The 17,863-nt window shown below is 27.9% G+C and overlaps 1 protein-coding gene across 1 annotated transcript in view; it reads right to left on the reverse strand.

Annotated features, from left to right (window-relative positions):
* Positions 1-204: 204 nt before the first annotated feature.
* Positions 205-17,863, reverse strand: part of LOC111634553 (WD repeat and HMG-box DNA-binding protein 1-like) — a 152,440-nt gene continuing 134,781 nt past the window's right edge. The window contains exons 21-29 of the mRNA XM_023379355.1: positions 16,153-16,214; positions 15,302-15,416; positions 10,875-11,003; positions 10,561-10,799; positions 8,916-9,046; positions 7,907-7,959; positions 3,199-3,306; positions 2,261-2,461; positions 205-1,691 (exon numbers count right to left, since the gene is read on the reverse strand). Coding sequence (XP_023235123.1) covers positions 1,563-1,691; positions 2,261-2,461; positions 3,199-3,306; positions 7,907-7,959; positions 8,916-9,046; positions 10,561-10,799; positions 10,875-11,003; positions 15,302-15,416; positions 16,153-16,214 — 1,167 coding nt within the window. The 3' untranslated portion in view covers positions 205-1,562. The remainder of the gene's footprint in view (positions 1,692-2,260; positions 2,462-3,198; positions 3,307-7,906; positions 7,960-8,915; positions 9,047-10,560; positions 10,800-10,874; positions 11,004-15,301; positions 15,417-16,152; positions 16,215-17,863) is intronic.

The following is a 17,863-nucleotide window of genomic DNA, read 5'->3' on the forward strand; positions in this document are numbered from 1 at the left end:
CCGAAAAATCCTGAAGGAAAGAGAAAAGCAATCAACATTATGGGGGTTAAAGAATCTGTCCAAATGGAAAAAACATGACTAATAAAAATGCAAGACTGCATATATGTGTATTTTTACTATTACATATAAATAAACGTAGTAAAAAAAGTTTAATCGGAGACTCCAAAAAATAATCAAATTCCCATAAAAATTGATAATTGGTTAATGAACAAAGTCTTGGAACGGATTATGTTCGTTAACTGATCACCCACTGTACTGTGCATGGGTTTTCTTTTTCTTTTTTTCAATTTAGATAGAACCTTTGATGGTCTTGCACACACACAATGCAAATTCCTTTTGTTCCTCAATCATACTCAGTAATCTAAGAGCTGTTAACATGTTAAGTGTTGTTTTTACATGTTGAATGATATTCCTGGAGACAACTTGTATTTATCTGTATCTTGGAAAAGAATCCTCTACTTTGAATTGATACAAAGCCATCAATAGTCTCATTGATTGATTTTAGAGAAAATAAGGTAAACAAGTATGCTACTACAGTGAAAAAGAAATTAAAGTTACCAAATAATTTGCTATCCATTTCTTCAGGTACAGGAATAAATTTCTTCCCATACATTGATATTCTCTGCTCAAATTGACCAACATTTTACTTTTTGTTTGAAGGTCATTGTAGTCATCAAAGAGAGATAAACTGCCAGTTCAGATAAATACCACAAGTGTTGCCTATGCTGCTGTAGAAATGATTGTAACTATCTCTGCTTCTTGAAGTTGTTAAAATCTTATGAAGAGATCTTGATTCGGGGCTTTTACAGCCATGGTTTAACCTCTTGTATGTTATAAAATAAAACAGCCAGCCTTTTCCTCCCAATCAAAAAACACTATCCATTTAACTGCATAATTCATACAACATAGTGTAAAGGCGCACAAATATATCTAACATTAACACAGCTCCATGTATAATGACCAGTCCAGATTGTTTTTGACACATTGATACTCAAGTCAACATGGGTTAATATTCATTGATTACAGAGAAATTAAATATGGACATGTTTTTGAGTGAAAAGAAAAATCTGTGGGTGTCTGAAAATAAGGGACACTAATGAATGCTCAAATTCTTGATGATGATAATTTATATAAAAATGATTAACACACATTTGGTTTTTTGAGAATTCATGTATTATGCTAAGTATATTATTTTTCTGTTTGAAGGAGTAAACCTTCTAAATTAATTTTGATAAAATTTACTGAACAAAAAATAATGTTTTTATTTCTTATAGGATTTATTTGTATGATTTAAATTTTTCAGGAGGATTGGGACAAAATGGAAGTTGAAGAACACGAAGACGATACCAGTGGCAGCGAAAGTGATGCCAATGACCGATTGTGTACATAAATACATTATACATATATATATATTTTTGGGAACCTTTTTATGATACAATTCAATGGGCACAATCGTCATCTGAAAGCAAAACTTTTAACATCAAATTTTTGTGTATAAAAAGATAAAATAAAATCATTTTGTTGCCCAATTGATTTTGCTTTTTTTTTTACAAAACATTTCATCATGATTTTTTCAAAAATGAAAATTTTGATAATTTCGATGATGTTTCACTAGATAAATTAGTAGTTGAGTTCTTTCTCTTCTTACTATTTTGCTCATCATTATCCTGTCTTCTCTTTGCTGTTGAATTCTGAAATATTAAGGACAAAGAATTATCCAGATGTTTTAAAATCCTTGCATGGCACTTTCAAGATACCAGCTGAAAATTTAAGAATATGGATTATACTAACTAGGTTTATTATTATAACTGTGTGAATATCGTTTGCAATGAAGATTTTATATGAATGGGATCTGAAAAGGGCCAAGCAAGTAGTAAAGTAGTAATAAATATAGACTGTTGTAATTTCAAATGTTAATTCTCTCACATTTTCATCATGTGAACAATAAAAGAAAAAAAAGCAGTCAAAACAAATCTTTTAGTACAAAGGATAAATTGATACAAGAATCTGTTTAAAAATGTTAAAATACTTTTGCTATCAAGAGTTATCAATGTTCTATTCCAGTAGTAATAGTAGTAGTAGTAGTAAACAAATTGGGGATATATATAGATTAAATCAGAAAATCTATACATATATAATTTGTATATATTTTAACATTATATTACATAACATTATTCAAAATAATTTGAGTATAAAAATAAATTCAAACTCATTTATCATCATTAACATTTGTAAAAATGGAAGAGAAAAAGTTTCAAACCTGCTTCTCCTCTGATCGTATTTTTTTAAAATTTTGTATTGCAATCTTGACTATTTCATTTTCATCCAGTTCAGGATTCTCTTCACTTAATATTTTTTTATTTTCTTCCAAAAATTTTTTAAAATTAGACTGTTTCTCCATTTCACCTTTATTAGTTGCTGTATTTTCTTTCTCAGGAAACAGTTTTGTTTGCTTACTTATCTGAAAAAAAATTCACACTTAATTTATATACTTATCCCCAAAATATTATAGCTAGACTTAAGCAACAAAATGTGATATGACTTCACCATTGATATAAATTTTATTAAAAAATTAACTTATTTAATGTAAATATCTTGGCAACCAAAATTTATAACCAAATTGTAAATATTGCTTTTTGTAAATGTTTTTTAAATTCAAATTTTATAAATTAAATGTATTTGATAATTAAATTAAAACCAATGTTTCAGCATTAATTATTTGAAAAGAAATGATCATTGTTCAAAACAAATAAATTCTTAAAATACATAAATACAATAAAGAATACTTAAAATAAATATATGAAATAACTTAAGTCACACAACTGTTTTCAAAATATGAGGATGACAGTTCGAAGGTTTGCACAATACTAATTTTCAAGAACTAAGAATATGTAAATGATAAAAAATTGAAAACTTTGCATGTAACTGAACAATCTTTCAATAACAAATAAATAAAAAAAAGAGTTATTTTCAGCAATATATATATATATATAATTAAATTCTAATATCCATTTGATTTTGCTTTTAAACTGTAATCTCTGATTGCTTGTTTTGAAAATGAAATGTAATCTGTATCAAATAATAAATTTCCATGTAGTTTTGTGAGATAAAATAGATCACATATCAATACAATGAAATTATCTAAAGAAGCAATGAAAACTAATTAATTAAATATAATAAAATTTTAAAAATCTTTACCTTTGATTTTTTTGGATTGTTATCTTCTGAGACTTTTGAATTTCTTTTAATTACATTTTCCAATATATTATCAATTCTAACATTACTTTGTTGTTTTTGACTATAAGTCTGAAATAAATTTATAATTTAGTTCATTAAATACATTGAAATAAATTTTTAAGAATGTATATTTATTTAACTCAGAGAAAAATTAAATTAACATAAATTTATTATGAATTAAATAAAATAGATCAGTATAAAATTATTCCTTACAATAAAGAAGTCTGTTTTCTTATAAAAACAATCTGAAGATATGATTTAATCTTGGAAATATGTATCATACAGTTTACAATAATTTTTAAAATCATTGAACAAACTGTCACTGTTTTAGAAAATTGAACAGCTTAAATTGGTTTAATATGTTATTAAATTTAATAATTATAATTACATATATAGAGAGATTCTACCTCTATGCCAAATTACTTGGTTATTTAATACTTATTTAATAGCAGTAATGTAACCTGATTTAATCTGGTAATTGTTTGGCTTGAACAGTTTGCTCGATTTTTAAAAGTTATCATTCCTGAAGGGTATCTAACTCAGTACCGGATTTCCCGGGGTTGTTTGCCTTTGCTAAGCTTGGCAAGCAGTTTTGATCTGTTCTGAAGAAATGTCCATCTCCAACTATCTTGTTAGAGAAAGATAAAAGATTACATACAAGTTTATTCCCACTAACTTACATTTGTGTCCCCTCTCAATTACCAATCTGGCATGTTTTGTTGAAAAACTTAATGATATTTCTTTAACAGAAGACAGAATAGCTACCATGCTTGCTTATGATAACATATCCTTATATCAACTTATAGCTATGTTGTGATACAATTTTGGACTTTCCCATACCTTAATTTGGATAATGATCAGCATTAGGAACAGAGCTTACTGATCTTGTATATGCTGTACATCTTTTCCTTTGACAGGCACATACACAGACAACAAAAAGGTGTTTGTATGGGAGTACTTTGCAAACTTCTGATGAAGTTAGAAACAGCAATCCTGCCTATCTTTGAAGTTAATTGGATCAATATATATCTGGAGATGTAGTGGAGATATATTGATATCCTGATTATATAGAGAAAAATGAGCAGAAAAGTAATGCACTGGTCCACTTATAAAGAGTATTTTACTTACCTTGTATAATAGGTAAATATACATTGGTGTGTACAGTAAAGATTTCTTTTATCCTTTTTACATTAGCAGCTTCCTGTGCTTCTTAGTGTACAAGGTTGCAGCTTTCTGAGCACTGATTAAAAGCCTACTCCCATTGCACAAGAGGGGAAGATAGGGAAGTAGAACCATCAATAATCTCTGAGATAGCTGAAAAACCTGGTTACAAGAAGTAATCTATTCATTGTCTTATCCAGGCCTTCTGTTCCTCACATAGATTAACTCACTTCTACAATTGACCTAAAAAGTTTGCAACATTCATGTCTGTTGATAGGATGAGTTCAATACAGGAGTTAGCAGCATTGCAAGACTATACCAGTGCTTCCCAAACATTTTCAAGCCACTACCCCCTTGGTTTATACCCAATACCCCTAAACCATTTTCCCTTCTGTTGTAAAGGCTTGGAAAATTCTTAGAAAAACTTCTATGAACCTCATACTGTACAGTACATTGTTCTCCACATCTGGAAACTATTAAATGCAATGTTTTTTTCCCATTCCTCTGTTAAAAACAGGTAAAGTCAGTGACCCCAACCCTCACCTTATGATACTCTGCCTCCATCACCTCCGTGCCACCCACTTGTTCCTTTTTGCACCCTTAGATTTATTCACTGCTCACAGGGGGATGATAGTGCCAATTTTGGAAACCACTGCTCTAGACTAATATATACATGAAATCCCGCAATTTATTGTTTGTTGCAAAACAATAAAGACAAGATTCTAGAAGAGTGCAAAACCAGAGTTTATATAGAACCATCTAGAAATACAGTGTTTCCTGAAAATAAGACAGTGTCTTATATTAATTTTTGCTCTGAAAGATGCACTAGGTCTTATTTGCAGGAGTTGTCTTATTTTTCCATTAAGAAGAATTCACATTTATTTTTGAACAAAAAAATTTCCAAGTCGAACTTAGACGAGAGTGACGTATATCTGGTCATGTCGAACTGAACTTAAATAAAACTGAAGTCACGAACCGAAGTGAACTTACAAAGTTCCCGAGCTGGAATGGACTTCCCACTTGTGCTTCAACTTAACCTTTTTATAGCATCGACATTGGGTTTGATGACAAATTAGCACTTACTGAACCGTAGCACTATGCAAATGTGATGTGGCGTGATTCCCGGCCAACCAATTAGCAATCACCAGCCATAACGTTATGCAAATCTGTGATTACCAAGCCATAGTCTTATGCAAATCATGCCGTGTGGCGTGATTGTCTGCTGACCAATCAGTGGCTGTACTTTCAAAAAGCCAACGGCCACTTTCAACCATCTGTCGATGACCGTTACCAGTAAAAAAAACCTTTGCTAGGTCCTACTTTCAGGGGGAGGTCTTATATTTAGCAATTCAGCAAAACCTCTGCTAGGTCTTATTTTCAGAGGATGTCTTATTTTTGGGGAAACACGGTAGCAACCTAAGGACGAATTCAGTCTAAGTGGGTTATACAAGTAGAAACTTTGTGCTGAGACTGTAAGAATGTAGATAAGATATGCGCATGAATAAGAACAACACAGTGCTAGTCTGTTTTTCAAGAGTGGAGATTACAGAAATCTTGTAGAATCAAGATGGGCAATCTTATATTTATGGTTACTCTAAGTATGTAGTGACAGCCAAAAGGACAGAAATATTCAGGCAAAATTTAAAGGAATTGTGCTTAAATGCAAAAGATGTGGAAACTCCACAGCATGAAAGCTCTTACCAACTAGCACTAAGATCACAACTTACATATGTGCCAGAACCAATTTTACCATAGATTTATTTCTATTCTTAGGTGTAGTTTATTTTCATTAGCTTGCATTCAGTGTACAGTACATATTTTAGATCTCTCAATATATGTTGTTGATGCTTATTTGCTTAAGAGCCATTTGCCAATTTGCTTACCATTTTGAAATGTTTATTGTTAATTTTAAGATTTTATAGCTTTCAAACAATTCTATTCTAAAATTTGAATCCTGAAGATGATCTATGTACTAGATCAAAATTGTTAAACTTTCTTGTACAATAGACCCCCCTATAACGTGGTACATACGTTCCACTTTATAAGAATTTCACATTGTAGGAATCCTTAAATACACAAGCCAATCACAGCCCGGCACGTGTGAAGTTTACGGACTACGGCTGTTTAAAAGGTTTTCTTCCATAAAATTAATCAATTCTAGACCAATTTGACTCAACATTTCCAAAATACGTATATTTTTTTGGGAATAATCCGTATAAACTATGCTATAAATTCAAAAAATTGTAGGATTACTTACCGAGTGTGCACCGTTTGACGTCACTTTTGCTTAAGCTTGTTTTTGTAATGGAGCAGCATACCGAACGACGGCCGCAATTTATGATAAGTTATTTTTCTGTGAAAAATTCATTGACCTTTGGAGACATCATTAATATAAATAATTTTTATGGCCATTGAATAAGAAATGTTTCTTTCACAAGAAATGTATAAAATTACAGTGCAGTATTAAACTTACGGTACCTAATTTACATACTGTACAGACAGTGGTGATATTCGAAATATTTAAGAAAGGGTTCGCTAACAGAAAATTTTTCCTTAACAATTTTTTTCCGCTCAAATGGTGCATCGGAAGGCTCTAGTTTAGTAGTGTTACAGAGTATAATACGTATATTTTAATATATTTTTTAAAAGAAACAAAACCACTGAGAAATGTTACATGTGTTTAACAAGGTTCAGAAAACTTTGAAAATGTTAACAACGGGTTCGGCCGAACCTGTGCGAACCCGCTGAATATCACCACTGTGTACAGATGATAATAAACTCAATTCACTCGCCTAAACTCTCTGTAGCATGGCACTGGACAATGGAAAGTATATATATAATTATAATAAAGTTAAAATAAATTAAGTTAATATATAATTATATATACAGTACCTAATTTATATATAATACTGTACAGATGATAGTAAACTCAACTTACTCGCCTAAACTCTCTGTAGCATGTAAGTAGTTCGGCTGCTTGTCTACTATTGGTCCAGATTTGACCAATCCTATCACAACATGAGTCGGCGACGAAGTTTTACGAGTCCCTTTTAGCATCTTTATACGAATACTGTCACAATTTTTTCGCCATGTTATAGGAATTTCCGTTATAGGAACCCGCGTTATAGGGGGTCTACTGTATATGTATTGTAACTTGAATATATAAGGTGATTGTGTAATTTTAATATTGAACAAATTCAACATTGGATACATTTTGAAATGTTTCAAAAAAGTTTAACTATAGTTTTCAACAAACTTCTTTAAATTATTTAATTAAATAATTAATTGGAGTTTTTTTGTATAATGAAGCCAACAAGTAGCATCCATAAAAAAGTCAACTTTGCTGTGAAAGACCACTGTGTTCCTGAGGTGTTATGATGAATGAATTGTGACAATGTTTATTGTTACTTTGGAAACTTTTTGTTTTAATATTAAAATTCTTTATTGTAAGGAATAATTCTGGAAAAATTATAATTTAAGATTATAAGAAAAATTATTTCAAACTCACCTTAAAAGGATTTTTTTGTATTGATTCAGATAACTCTTCAGTTTTCTCAATTACTAAATAAAACAATCTTTTCAGTCAACAGTATTACAATTTTTATTGATTATCACAAAATATTAATTATATTTTATTCAATCATCATTTAATTAATTAATGGATATAGCTAAAACATTAGCAATATGAAACTTTTTATAATGAATCTTATAACACTGTAAAGCTTTGCAATTTATTGATTGGTGCAAGAGTATTGTACAACATAAAATTTTAATAAAATGAAATTTTTATATTATTGTTATTGTATTAAGACATCTTTCATCAGAAGAAATAATTTTGCATAAAATTAAAAGGATTTCTTCAGGTTTGTTTCTTTTAAGGATAAATTTAACATCATTCATAAAATCTTTTACTGATTGTTTCCTGAATCAATTTCTAACATAACTAATTAGATTCTTTTATTGAACTGCTGGAATAGAAAAGTTTTGAAATAATTTTTGACTGAATAAATAATTTTAATTTTAAGACTATACATTTCAACATTTGTACTAGAATTGGCAAATCTCTCTAATCTGGTTTCAAGTTTTATACAATAGTTGAAAATTTATTACAGAAATTTCACAGAAACTGACGTATTTGAAGTACTGAACTTAAATAACCATACCATGGACGAAACTTTAAAATACAGTGATATTTTTAATTTTTAAATATTTTCTAACTAACTAGCACTAAGATTAAACTTGATATATGCAATTAATATAAAATTCCATGAATAAAATATACTTGTATTATTCTTCTAAATCATAATTCTACCAGAATTATTTAACAAACTATTTTACAAGTATTAGACTTAAATAAAAAGATGACATATTGTAATGCATAAAAACATGTTATAAATTTTTAAATATATATATATAATCAGTAAATCAGTAATAATATATATAATCAGTTAAAAATTATAAATTTTAACAAAATATATAAAGTCATGTTAAATATAAAATTCAAAAAAACTAAGTACCAAAATTTTGATTTGTATCATCTCTTTCACTATTTATATCCAAATCATCACATTCTTCTTTCTGTTTATATACTTTGGCTAAAGGTTTTGGTTGTAACACCACATCATCTTCAACTGAACCTGTTGATAATCTACAGGAAAGTTTTTCAGGATTAAGTGCTATAGTTTCATATAATTTATTAATTAATAAGTTAATGAATTATCTTTAAGTTAATGTTTAGCTTACAATATAAATGCAAAATTTTTCTGCAAATATAAAAGTTCTACAAATTAATTATTCTTTTCACTAACTAAAACACATTTATTACTTTCATATGTATATTTGACTATGTTTTCAAAAAATTTGAGATAAAATTTTGAAAAATAAGATATTCAAACAGATTGCAGTAAAAATGACATAAAATTGTTTATGAATTACATGGTGATTATAATTAAACCAAGTCTATTCAAAGCCTGCTGGGCCTAGTTCTAATGGACAATGAAACTTGGTATCTATGCTATTCACACAAGCAAAAATAGATTTCTGGGAAACAAAAATTAATACAAATTTTTGCCACTAGGTGATATATGGCACTTCAAGATCAAGTACAGTGATATAATGTTACGCAAATTACTGGAGAAAATATTGTGTCTAAGCTATGGTATATGCAGCATATTGCCAATATTTCTTCCAAAGTGTTTCATGCAACAATTGATCATTCCATATTACACTTCCAATATGTAATTGATACAGATGACTTGTATATTGAACAGATGACTTGTATATTGAACACAAATTAAACTTACTTTCTTGTTGTTATAACATAACATAGGAAAGTATTGTAATGATGTCAAATTTGACACTCCAGATTTTTTGCAAATCCATATATAAAAGAAATTTTTTTTTTTGTAAAGTATCAGATTTAGATAAAAAGTTTTTCAGTTATATAATTCAATACAGCAATAAGTACATCTGCAAAAATAATGCAAAACCTAGTACCACAAACTATTTAATTAGTTTTTGAGATTTGAAATTTTTCTGGTATTGTAATCAATGTCCTGCTTTAATTATACCATTTTGTTTTTTCTCTAACAAGTCTACTTATATTAAAATATTTCTTATCAGTGTGTGAATCAGAGATTTTATTACTGTTTAACAGATTTATTTATTTTGCAATTCAGTGTAGTTATTTTCTAATATATTTCAAAAAGTAAAAAAAAATCTAATAAAAAAAATATAATTTACACAACTGAAGTTATTAAAAAAGAAAGTTTGAAGTCTTTTTCATTTATTCATTAATGCCTTTTTATAGATTCTGTTGGTTTAAATGGAATATAGAAAATGAAAAAATTTTTTAGAATAAAAATGTTAACATTGTGTGATAATTAGAAATCATATTATTCAAAGCTTTCCTAAGGAAACTACTCTGATAAGAGTAAAAAGTATTTCTATAAAGTAAATCAAGTAATTGTTTTCCAGATTAAAATGAATTTAAATTAAATCATCAATTAAATTCACAATAAAGCCTAAGTGGACAAAATTAGAGAAAACAGATTTATTTTTTAAGCTTTATCTCTACAGTTAATGCAATCTTTAATCTATAGACATTTATATTTATACAAATTTGATTTACAAAAAAATGAATATATTAATGAAACATCTTACTTCTTATTATGAATTACTGTATTATTAAATTCATTATTCCATTCAGCATCTACATTTATTATTTCATGACTATCAGCTTCTTCTTCTAATTTTTGCTGAGCAATTAATCCTAAACGGTCTGCCAAAGCAAGATGATGCCTTTGAGAAGCATACCGAATAGCTCCCTCAACTATTCTGTGTGATGGCATCAATTCTGCAATTTCTAAAGCTCTAAATTCCCGATCTGATCTAGTTGCAAGCTAGAAATATTCTGAAGTTATAGGCAACAGAATAATATATTATTTTTTTATTAAATAATAAATAATGATACTTACTGCAAACATTCTCAATAAGCTATCTGTTCTCTTTTTATCAGCATTTTCTATTTCAGAATCTACATCAAAGCCATTTTTAGATAATTGTTTGAGTAATTTATAAAGAAGACTAATTCTCCAAAATTCTTCCTATAACAGGTAAAAAATAAAGAAAAATTATAGCATCAAAATCTATATAAAATCATTAAATATTTTAATTAAGGATCATTCTACTGTATTGACTATTATGTAATGAACAACATTTATTTCTTTTTCATTGTATTGATATAAGAATAAAACAAAAGATTTCAAAATAAATTTATTTATATAGAAAAACATAAATAGAAATAATATTTATTCACTAAATGCTGAAAATTTAATAATATATGATCTATAAAATAAAATAGTGTTTGCTTTCTTTATGAAATTTGGCAAAAACTAACAGCCTAGAAAAAACATTATAACAGATCTGTACTATAAAATATCATTTAATCAACATTGAAAAATATTATTATTTTAATTTAGAAGTAACAGAATTTGGTTGAAAAAGCCAATAATCTTTTTAAGAATATTTAAAAATATCATTATTATTAAAAAGATTGTTGGCTTGGTTATTCTGTTATTTTTATATCAAAATACTTTTGTCACATTTAGCATAATTGTGATTAATATCTGATTTTAAAATTATCTTACAGTTATTTCTTTTACTACATTATTGTTCATACATCATTATTTATTAAAATATAAATAAATATAAAAAAATATAGTTTGTTGTATAAGTACAATTTGTCCAATATTTGTGTCATTAAATACTGATAACTGAATAATTTACTATTTTTTTATATTCTGTAACTTTGAGAAAATGATTCATATTTATCAGTTAGTTCTTCAATTATAAAATCTTGATAAAATAAACCCATTTACTTATTCTAAAATCTTATGACTTATATTAATGAAATATAAATTAATAAATTTGTTAATCTTATATTAATAACAAATATTAGTATCAGAAAATCTCAATAAAATAACCTCTGATATATAATTTGAAGAAAAGAAGTTTCTACTGATGATATTAAATAGCAGAAATAAAACAGATTATAATAATGAAAATGAATAACAAGTGTATAATACACAGAAAAGATTATGACTTTATTATATTTATTTAATGCAATAAATATAAAAGACTCCTTATATTTTATATTTTCATTCACATTTTAATTTATATTATTCTTTATATTCATTAGAGATTACACCATATGATTTTTTCTTTCTTCACTATTAAAAGAAATAGCATTTAAAAATAAGATTAAATAATATGGATATCCAATGTAAATAAAGTTGGTTAATTAGTATATTTTATTATTATTATGATGCAAATGTCTCACTCAGCTGATACTGGTACCAAATGCCATGTCTGACTAAAGTCAAGGCCCAATTACCCTGCTGCTGCTATTACTACTACTATTATTATTATTATTATTCTGATACTGGTACCAAATGCCATGTCTGACTAAAGTCAAGGCCCAATTACCCTGCTGCTGCTATTACTACTACTATTATTATTATTATTATTATTATAACAACAATTATAATGATAGAGAATAGAAATGATATAAGTTATTAGATAAGGTGGAATCAGCAATCCATTTTCTTTACTCTTAATTTACAGACTCATTACAATAAAAGAAAGAATATCTGTTATTTGTATGTAAAGTATAGATTATAAAAACAGGAGGAAGAGCCAGAATTGTAAGTCTATCTTCTATTCTAAATATGGAAATAATGGGTTGGCTATTATTTATTTCATTTACTATTTTGTTATTTTATTATTAAAAAGAATGAATTTAGTACTTGACTGCTTCTTGTTCTTTCATTTCTTCTTTCGAAGTAAGCACAAAATTGCTATGTAAAACTTATTGTATAGGAATACTTTTTGATGAATAATGTACTTTATTTTATAAAAAGAAAATGCATTTTGGGCTATTTACCCCTCTTCAGTCCTTATTGTACAATTTGCTGGAACTACGGAATAAACTATGGTAAAATTAACAACTATTTATATCAGACACATAAGTAATCTAGTTTTTTGTGGGTTTTACATAAATGATATTTAATACCGATAGCTGGAGTAACTAAGTATTTTAAAACAAAGGGATAAAACAAGTAAAACTAAGATAAATTAAAAAATAAATTAGATAACATGATTATAAAATACAGTGGTGCCTCATATTTCAAATTTAATTCATTCCTGAAGGCTTGTTTGAACTGTGAAAACAAAAGAAAAGTTTCTCTGTGACTTTCAACCAAATAATTTTTTTTTTTTTTTATGTTAAATTCAAAGGAAGTTCCTGAGGAGAGATGTAGATGCCGATATCAATTCAACAAGGAAGTTCCTTGTTACTTCTCTCCTTAGGTGACACAAATTGTCCCTAATCATTGGATGGACAAAATCCTATAAATAGGGCCAAACATGAACAGCCCAGTGCTGGAAAACCTAAATTCATGGACAAGAAAGTTCACATCTGGACCAAAAGAGTTTCCCACCAAATGCAGGAACCATGGCTAGCCCCTTCAAAGAGTCAGAAGAATATAAGGAACAGAAATGAGATATTATATTTGACTCAAATACTTGTGAATTCTCTCTTATTGGAGACTAATGCAGTCAGATAATGAAGTAGTTGATTTATTAATAGTTGTTGAATTAGAACTTAGGGAATATTACTTTATTTAGATTTTTGTGTTGTCAATCGTTTTTGTTAATAAATACATTGTTGTAATCTAGAAATAACAGTCTAGTTTTATGGTGTAACTCTATCGTCTTACCCACAATCAAATTAATTTCTTCAATAAATTCTAGAAGCTCAATTAAATGTTCATTTGTGTCTTAGTCCATGTAATTGACTAAGTGGTGTCAGGAATTCAGATTTGAGAGATTCAACTGATCTCTCAAAACAAAGTCATCACAAACATGTAATGGGATCAACTGGAGCCCCAAATATCTCACACCATGATTAATAAATAAAGGTTATAGTGGGTTGAACAGAAAGTTTTTGTGTATTTTTAACAGTTAATATAGATGTGCAACTTAATTATAATAGTTATAAATTTTAACATATTATTGCTAATTTGAGATTTTATTCTTTGTTCAGAAGCTTATTTTATGTTTCCAATGCATTTTTTAATTCCATATGCAGTTTTGTGGCAATATGCCATAAATTTGTATATATGTCTTTAGTGTTAAGCCTAACATTAAGTTTCCTTAGTCTTTTGTTCTATATCTTGAGAAAAAGATATAGGATAAAAGACTAAGGAAACTTCTTTTCTTCCTGAAAACGTGTTACCACCAGCAGGAAGGAACGCTCTTTCCTTCCTGCTGGTGGTAACATGTTTTCGGAGAACTACACTTAAAAACAATAGTGTGTAAAAACCCTGAGGTGAGGTGGGGAGAGAGATAACCATTCTTGAGCTAGCATTCAGAAGAAGCAGAAGAAAAAAGGAAAAGGTTCAGGTTGTAGTTGTTGAGTGAGACGTAGAGATCTTAGGTCGTCTGCAGAGAAAAGAATGAGATAGACGGACATTAAAATTGAAAGTTTGATGAATACTTAGAAATCATCAGATCTGAGATAGAGAAAAAGACAGCAAGAAGTGAATTCAGTGCAAGTCCCCATTTTGAGAAGAGTGAAGATCAAACAAAGGAAAAACCCGGTTACCCCCACCAGCATATTCTTTTCTTTACTTATTATTCTTACCTCTCATCTCATCCTTTCCTTCTCTATTTCTCCTTTAGAATATAAGTTAGTTTGAGATAGTTTAAGTTAGTTGTAATATTTCGGAAAAATATCTCAACAGGAAAGAACCATTGTTGCAAAAACATGTCACCCTCCTTTGTTCACACAAAGATCTATAACAGCAAAATCTTATATATATTGGAGTTGCATAGTTGGGATCTTGAAGAATCTAGTGTATATAAAACTGCACAAACAGTTAATAAAATATTTTATTGTGTACAACCTTGTATTGTATTGTTTGTCCATGTGCTCACCACAGTTTGAACTTTGAAGCATCATTCAAACTCCAAAGCAAATTTTTGTTGAATTTAGCATTTGACCTCTGGAGCGTTGGAAATATGAGATATACTGTATTATTAAAATGTGATAAAAGAGTAACTTTTATGTTTTACGACTATACATAGTATACTCGTAAAACATAAAAGTTAAAACTTGCTAAAAAAAATTAAAAAATTGGCCAATAAAAAAAACCTTAAAAAGAGTCCTTGTATGATAAGTTCTACATAGCAATTTTGTGTTTACTTCCAAATGAGAGTGAATTTTATAATCTCATGGTAAAAAAATACTTTTTCCATAAGGATCAGTAAGTAAATTATTTGATATAATTTTTATTCTTTAGTTTTGTTAATTTCTTCACAATAATGATGAAAACTTACTTACTTCATACTGCCCTTTATCTGTCTGTTGTTCACATAATGGTAATTGGAATGGAAGCACTGTCACAGCTGGTCGAGGTAAAGTTGGAGGATATCTTGATCCCTTACATGGAATACATCTAAAATTTCAAATCACTGTTATACAGTGTGATCACAATAATAATAGAATAACTTAATAAAGATCTTCATCAAAAGTAATTTATGATTTTTAAATCAAAACAAATCTACAAATTACTTTTATTAAAAAGTCAGAAAATTTTAATGTTAGATAAACATTTTCAACAAAGTTTCTTCTTTCAATTCTATAGTTTGTAAATGAACAAAATAAAACATTGCTTATCCATAAGTTGTTAATCAGTAAGATAAACCAGACACATTATTAAATTATTATTTTTTAAGTGAGAAACGGTTAACACCTCACAAACATAGACTTAAATTGTTTTGAATTGTCTTTTCTGAGAATAAAAACTCTACATCTATCTCACTTCAACAATTTTATAAAATTGTAATTATAAGATACAATAAATTAATTCAAAATAGGCTAGTAATAAACAAGCAAAGATAAATAAAATACATTTTTTTTTAAATCTGAATAAAAGAAAATATATAAGTTAACATTCAGAATTCTATTATTTATAAACCTAGATGTATCACAAGCACAGTTGAATTACATTCTTAAATCACTTATGACTATCTATTATAAAAATATTCTCTCATCAAAAATCCTGTTAGTTTAAAGTTTTTAGAAAATGATTATTATACAGACAGAAATAGTACTTAACTATAACAGTTAGCCTTTATAAAAATATTTTTATATGTTAACAAAAAGTCATTACTTCTTCAAATTTTCCTTACCTAATATTTTGCTGAATTTCACTAATTCCAATAACAAAATAATGATCAGATTTTCCTTTCGTCTGAAATTCAGAATTCAATTATTTTAATAATTTCTGCAAAAAATTTTAAAAAATTATTTTTACTATATTGTTGCGGGAACAAACAGCAACCAGTCGTTAGGAACACAAAAGTATTTATTAACTCAATGTACAACTCCTGCAGCTTGCAGTACGAGAACAAGAACCGCTCTCAGCCTGAGAGCTGGCTGTTATATACTACAGAGACATAGTAGAAACATGATAATTTGTTAGTATTTACATATGTTCTCAGACCGGGAGAACGTATCCACAAAAAAAAAAAAAAGAACCTGCATCAATGAGGTTTGAACCGGAGACCTTCGCTCGATAGGCGAAGCTGCTAACCTCTACCCCATGAATGACACAGTGGGAAGAGTGAGCCGCGGCAATATTGAACTATTTAATATTTGCTTATTCCTCTGTTTTGTTTCTTTAGAAAATTAATTTAAATAGAATTAACACATGTTCAAGATAAATTTTTTGTTAAAATTCAGATATAAACTTATATCATTACAGTCAAAGCTCTTTACAACAAAAGAATAATCATATCTTGGTTGATATAATGTATCTGTATATAAAATTAATATAGATGATGTAAAAAAACAATTAGACAATCATATGCACATGAAGATAGTGAAGAAGAATGAAATCTATCACTGACCAAAGCTACTGAGTGCATAAGAAAAACATCTACTAAACAGAAAACTGGGCAAAGAAGATATACCATATTGGTCCAATATAAGTCAATTCCCAATTTTGGAATCCTTACTTTTTGAATAAGAATTAGGATCTGAATATAACTTGACCATTTATTATTAATTTTATTTAAATACAAAAAATTAGCAATCTGCATTCAAAATTTTGGAAAGTTATTGAAACTCTCCCACTTTTATTGTCATCATTCCCACTTCTATTTCATTGCCATTATGCTCTTTTCACTCTCTTCTACAATTTTAAAATAAAAATTCTGTTAAAACAGTTTAACAAAAATATTTAATAACAAACTGTTTTAATGGATTCCTTATATTTTTTATATTGAGTTTCCACTGTATACATGTTTTATAAAAACATAATTAGATATTAGACATTTATTTCTTGATACTAATGGAAAATATTATTAAGTACAATACTAATTTATATATTTTATAATCTCTAAATATATTTTATGACATTTGAAAATAATAATGAAATTTTCAAAAATATACTGGAATAGCAATTTTAGGAAACTTTGGTTGGAATACCTAGCCTGCGCAAGTCTATATATTGGATTGTTCGGAAAGTAAGTTTGTGTTTTTTTCACGGAAAAAAACAATATTTTTATAATAAATAAATATTTTATTGAATTATATATCAACCATTTTGGTCCAATACCTGTTGCCATCTTTCTGGTAGTAGCATGATTTCACATTCATAAAAGTTTTGATTGTTGCTTACAAAAAACTGATCCAAGTGATTTTTGACATTGTCATTTCAAGTATATATCTTACAGTTAAAAAAAATTTGTATAGACTGGAACAAGTAATAATCTGAGTGTGCTTGATCTAGCACACTTCATCTAAGTTATAACAGTTTCTGACAAGTTACCAAACTTGTGTGAAATTTGACATTATCGTGGTAAAACACTACACCTGTTTTGTTGATCAATTCTGGCC

Source organism: Centruroides sculpturatus, unplaced genomic scaffold, assembly GCF_000671375.1.
Source record: "Centruroides sculpturatus isolate CEXI.00-Female unplaced genomic scaffold, Cexi_2.0 scaffold75, whole genome shotgun sequence".
Lineage (NCBI taxonomy): Eukaryota > Metazoa > Arthropoda > Arachnida > Scorpiones > Buthidae > Centruroides > Centruroides sculpturatus.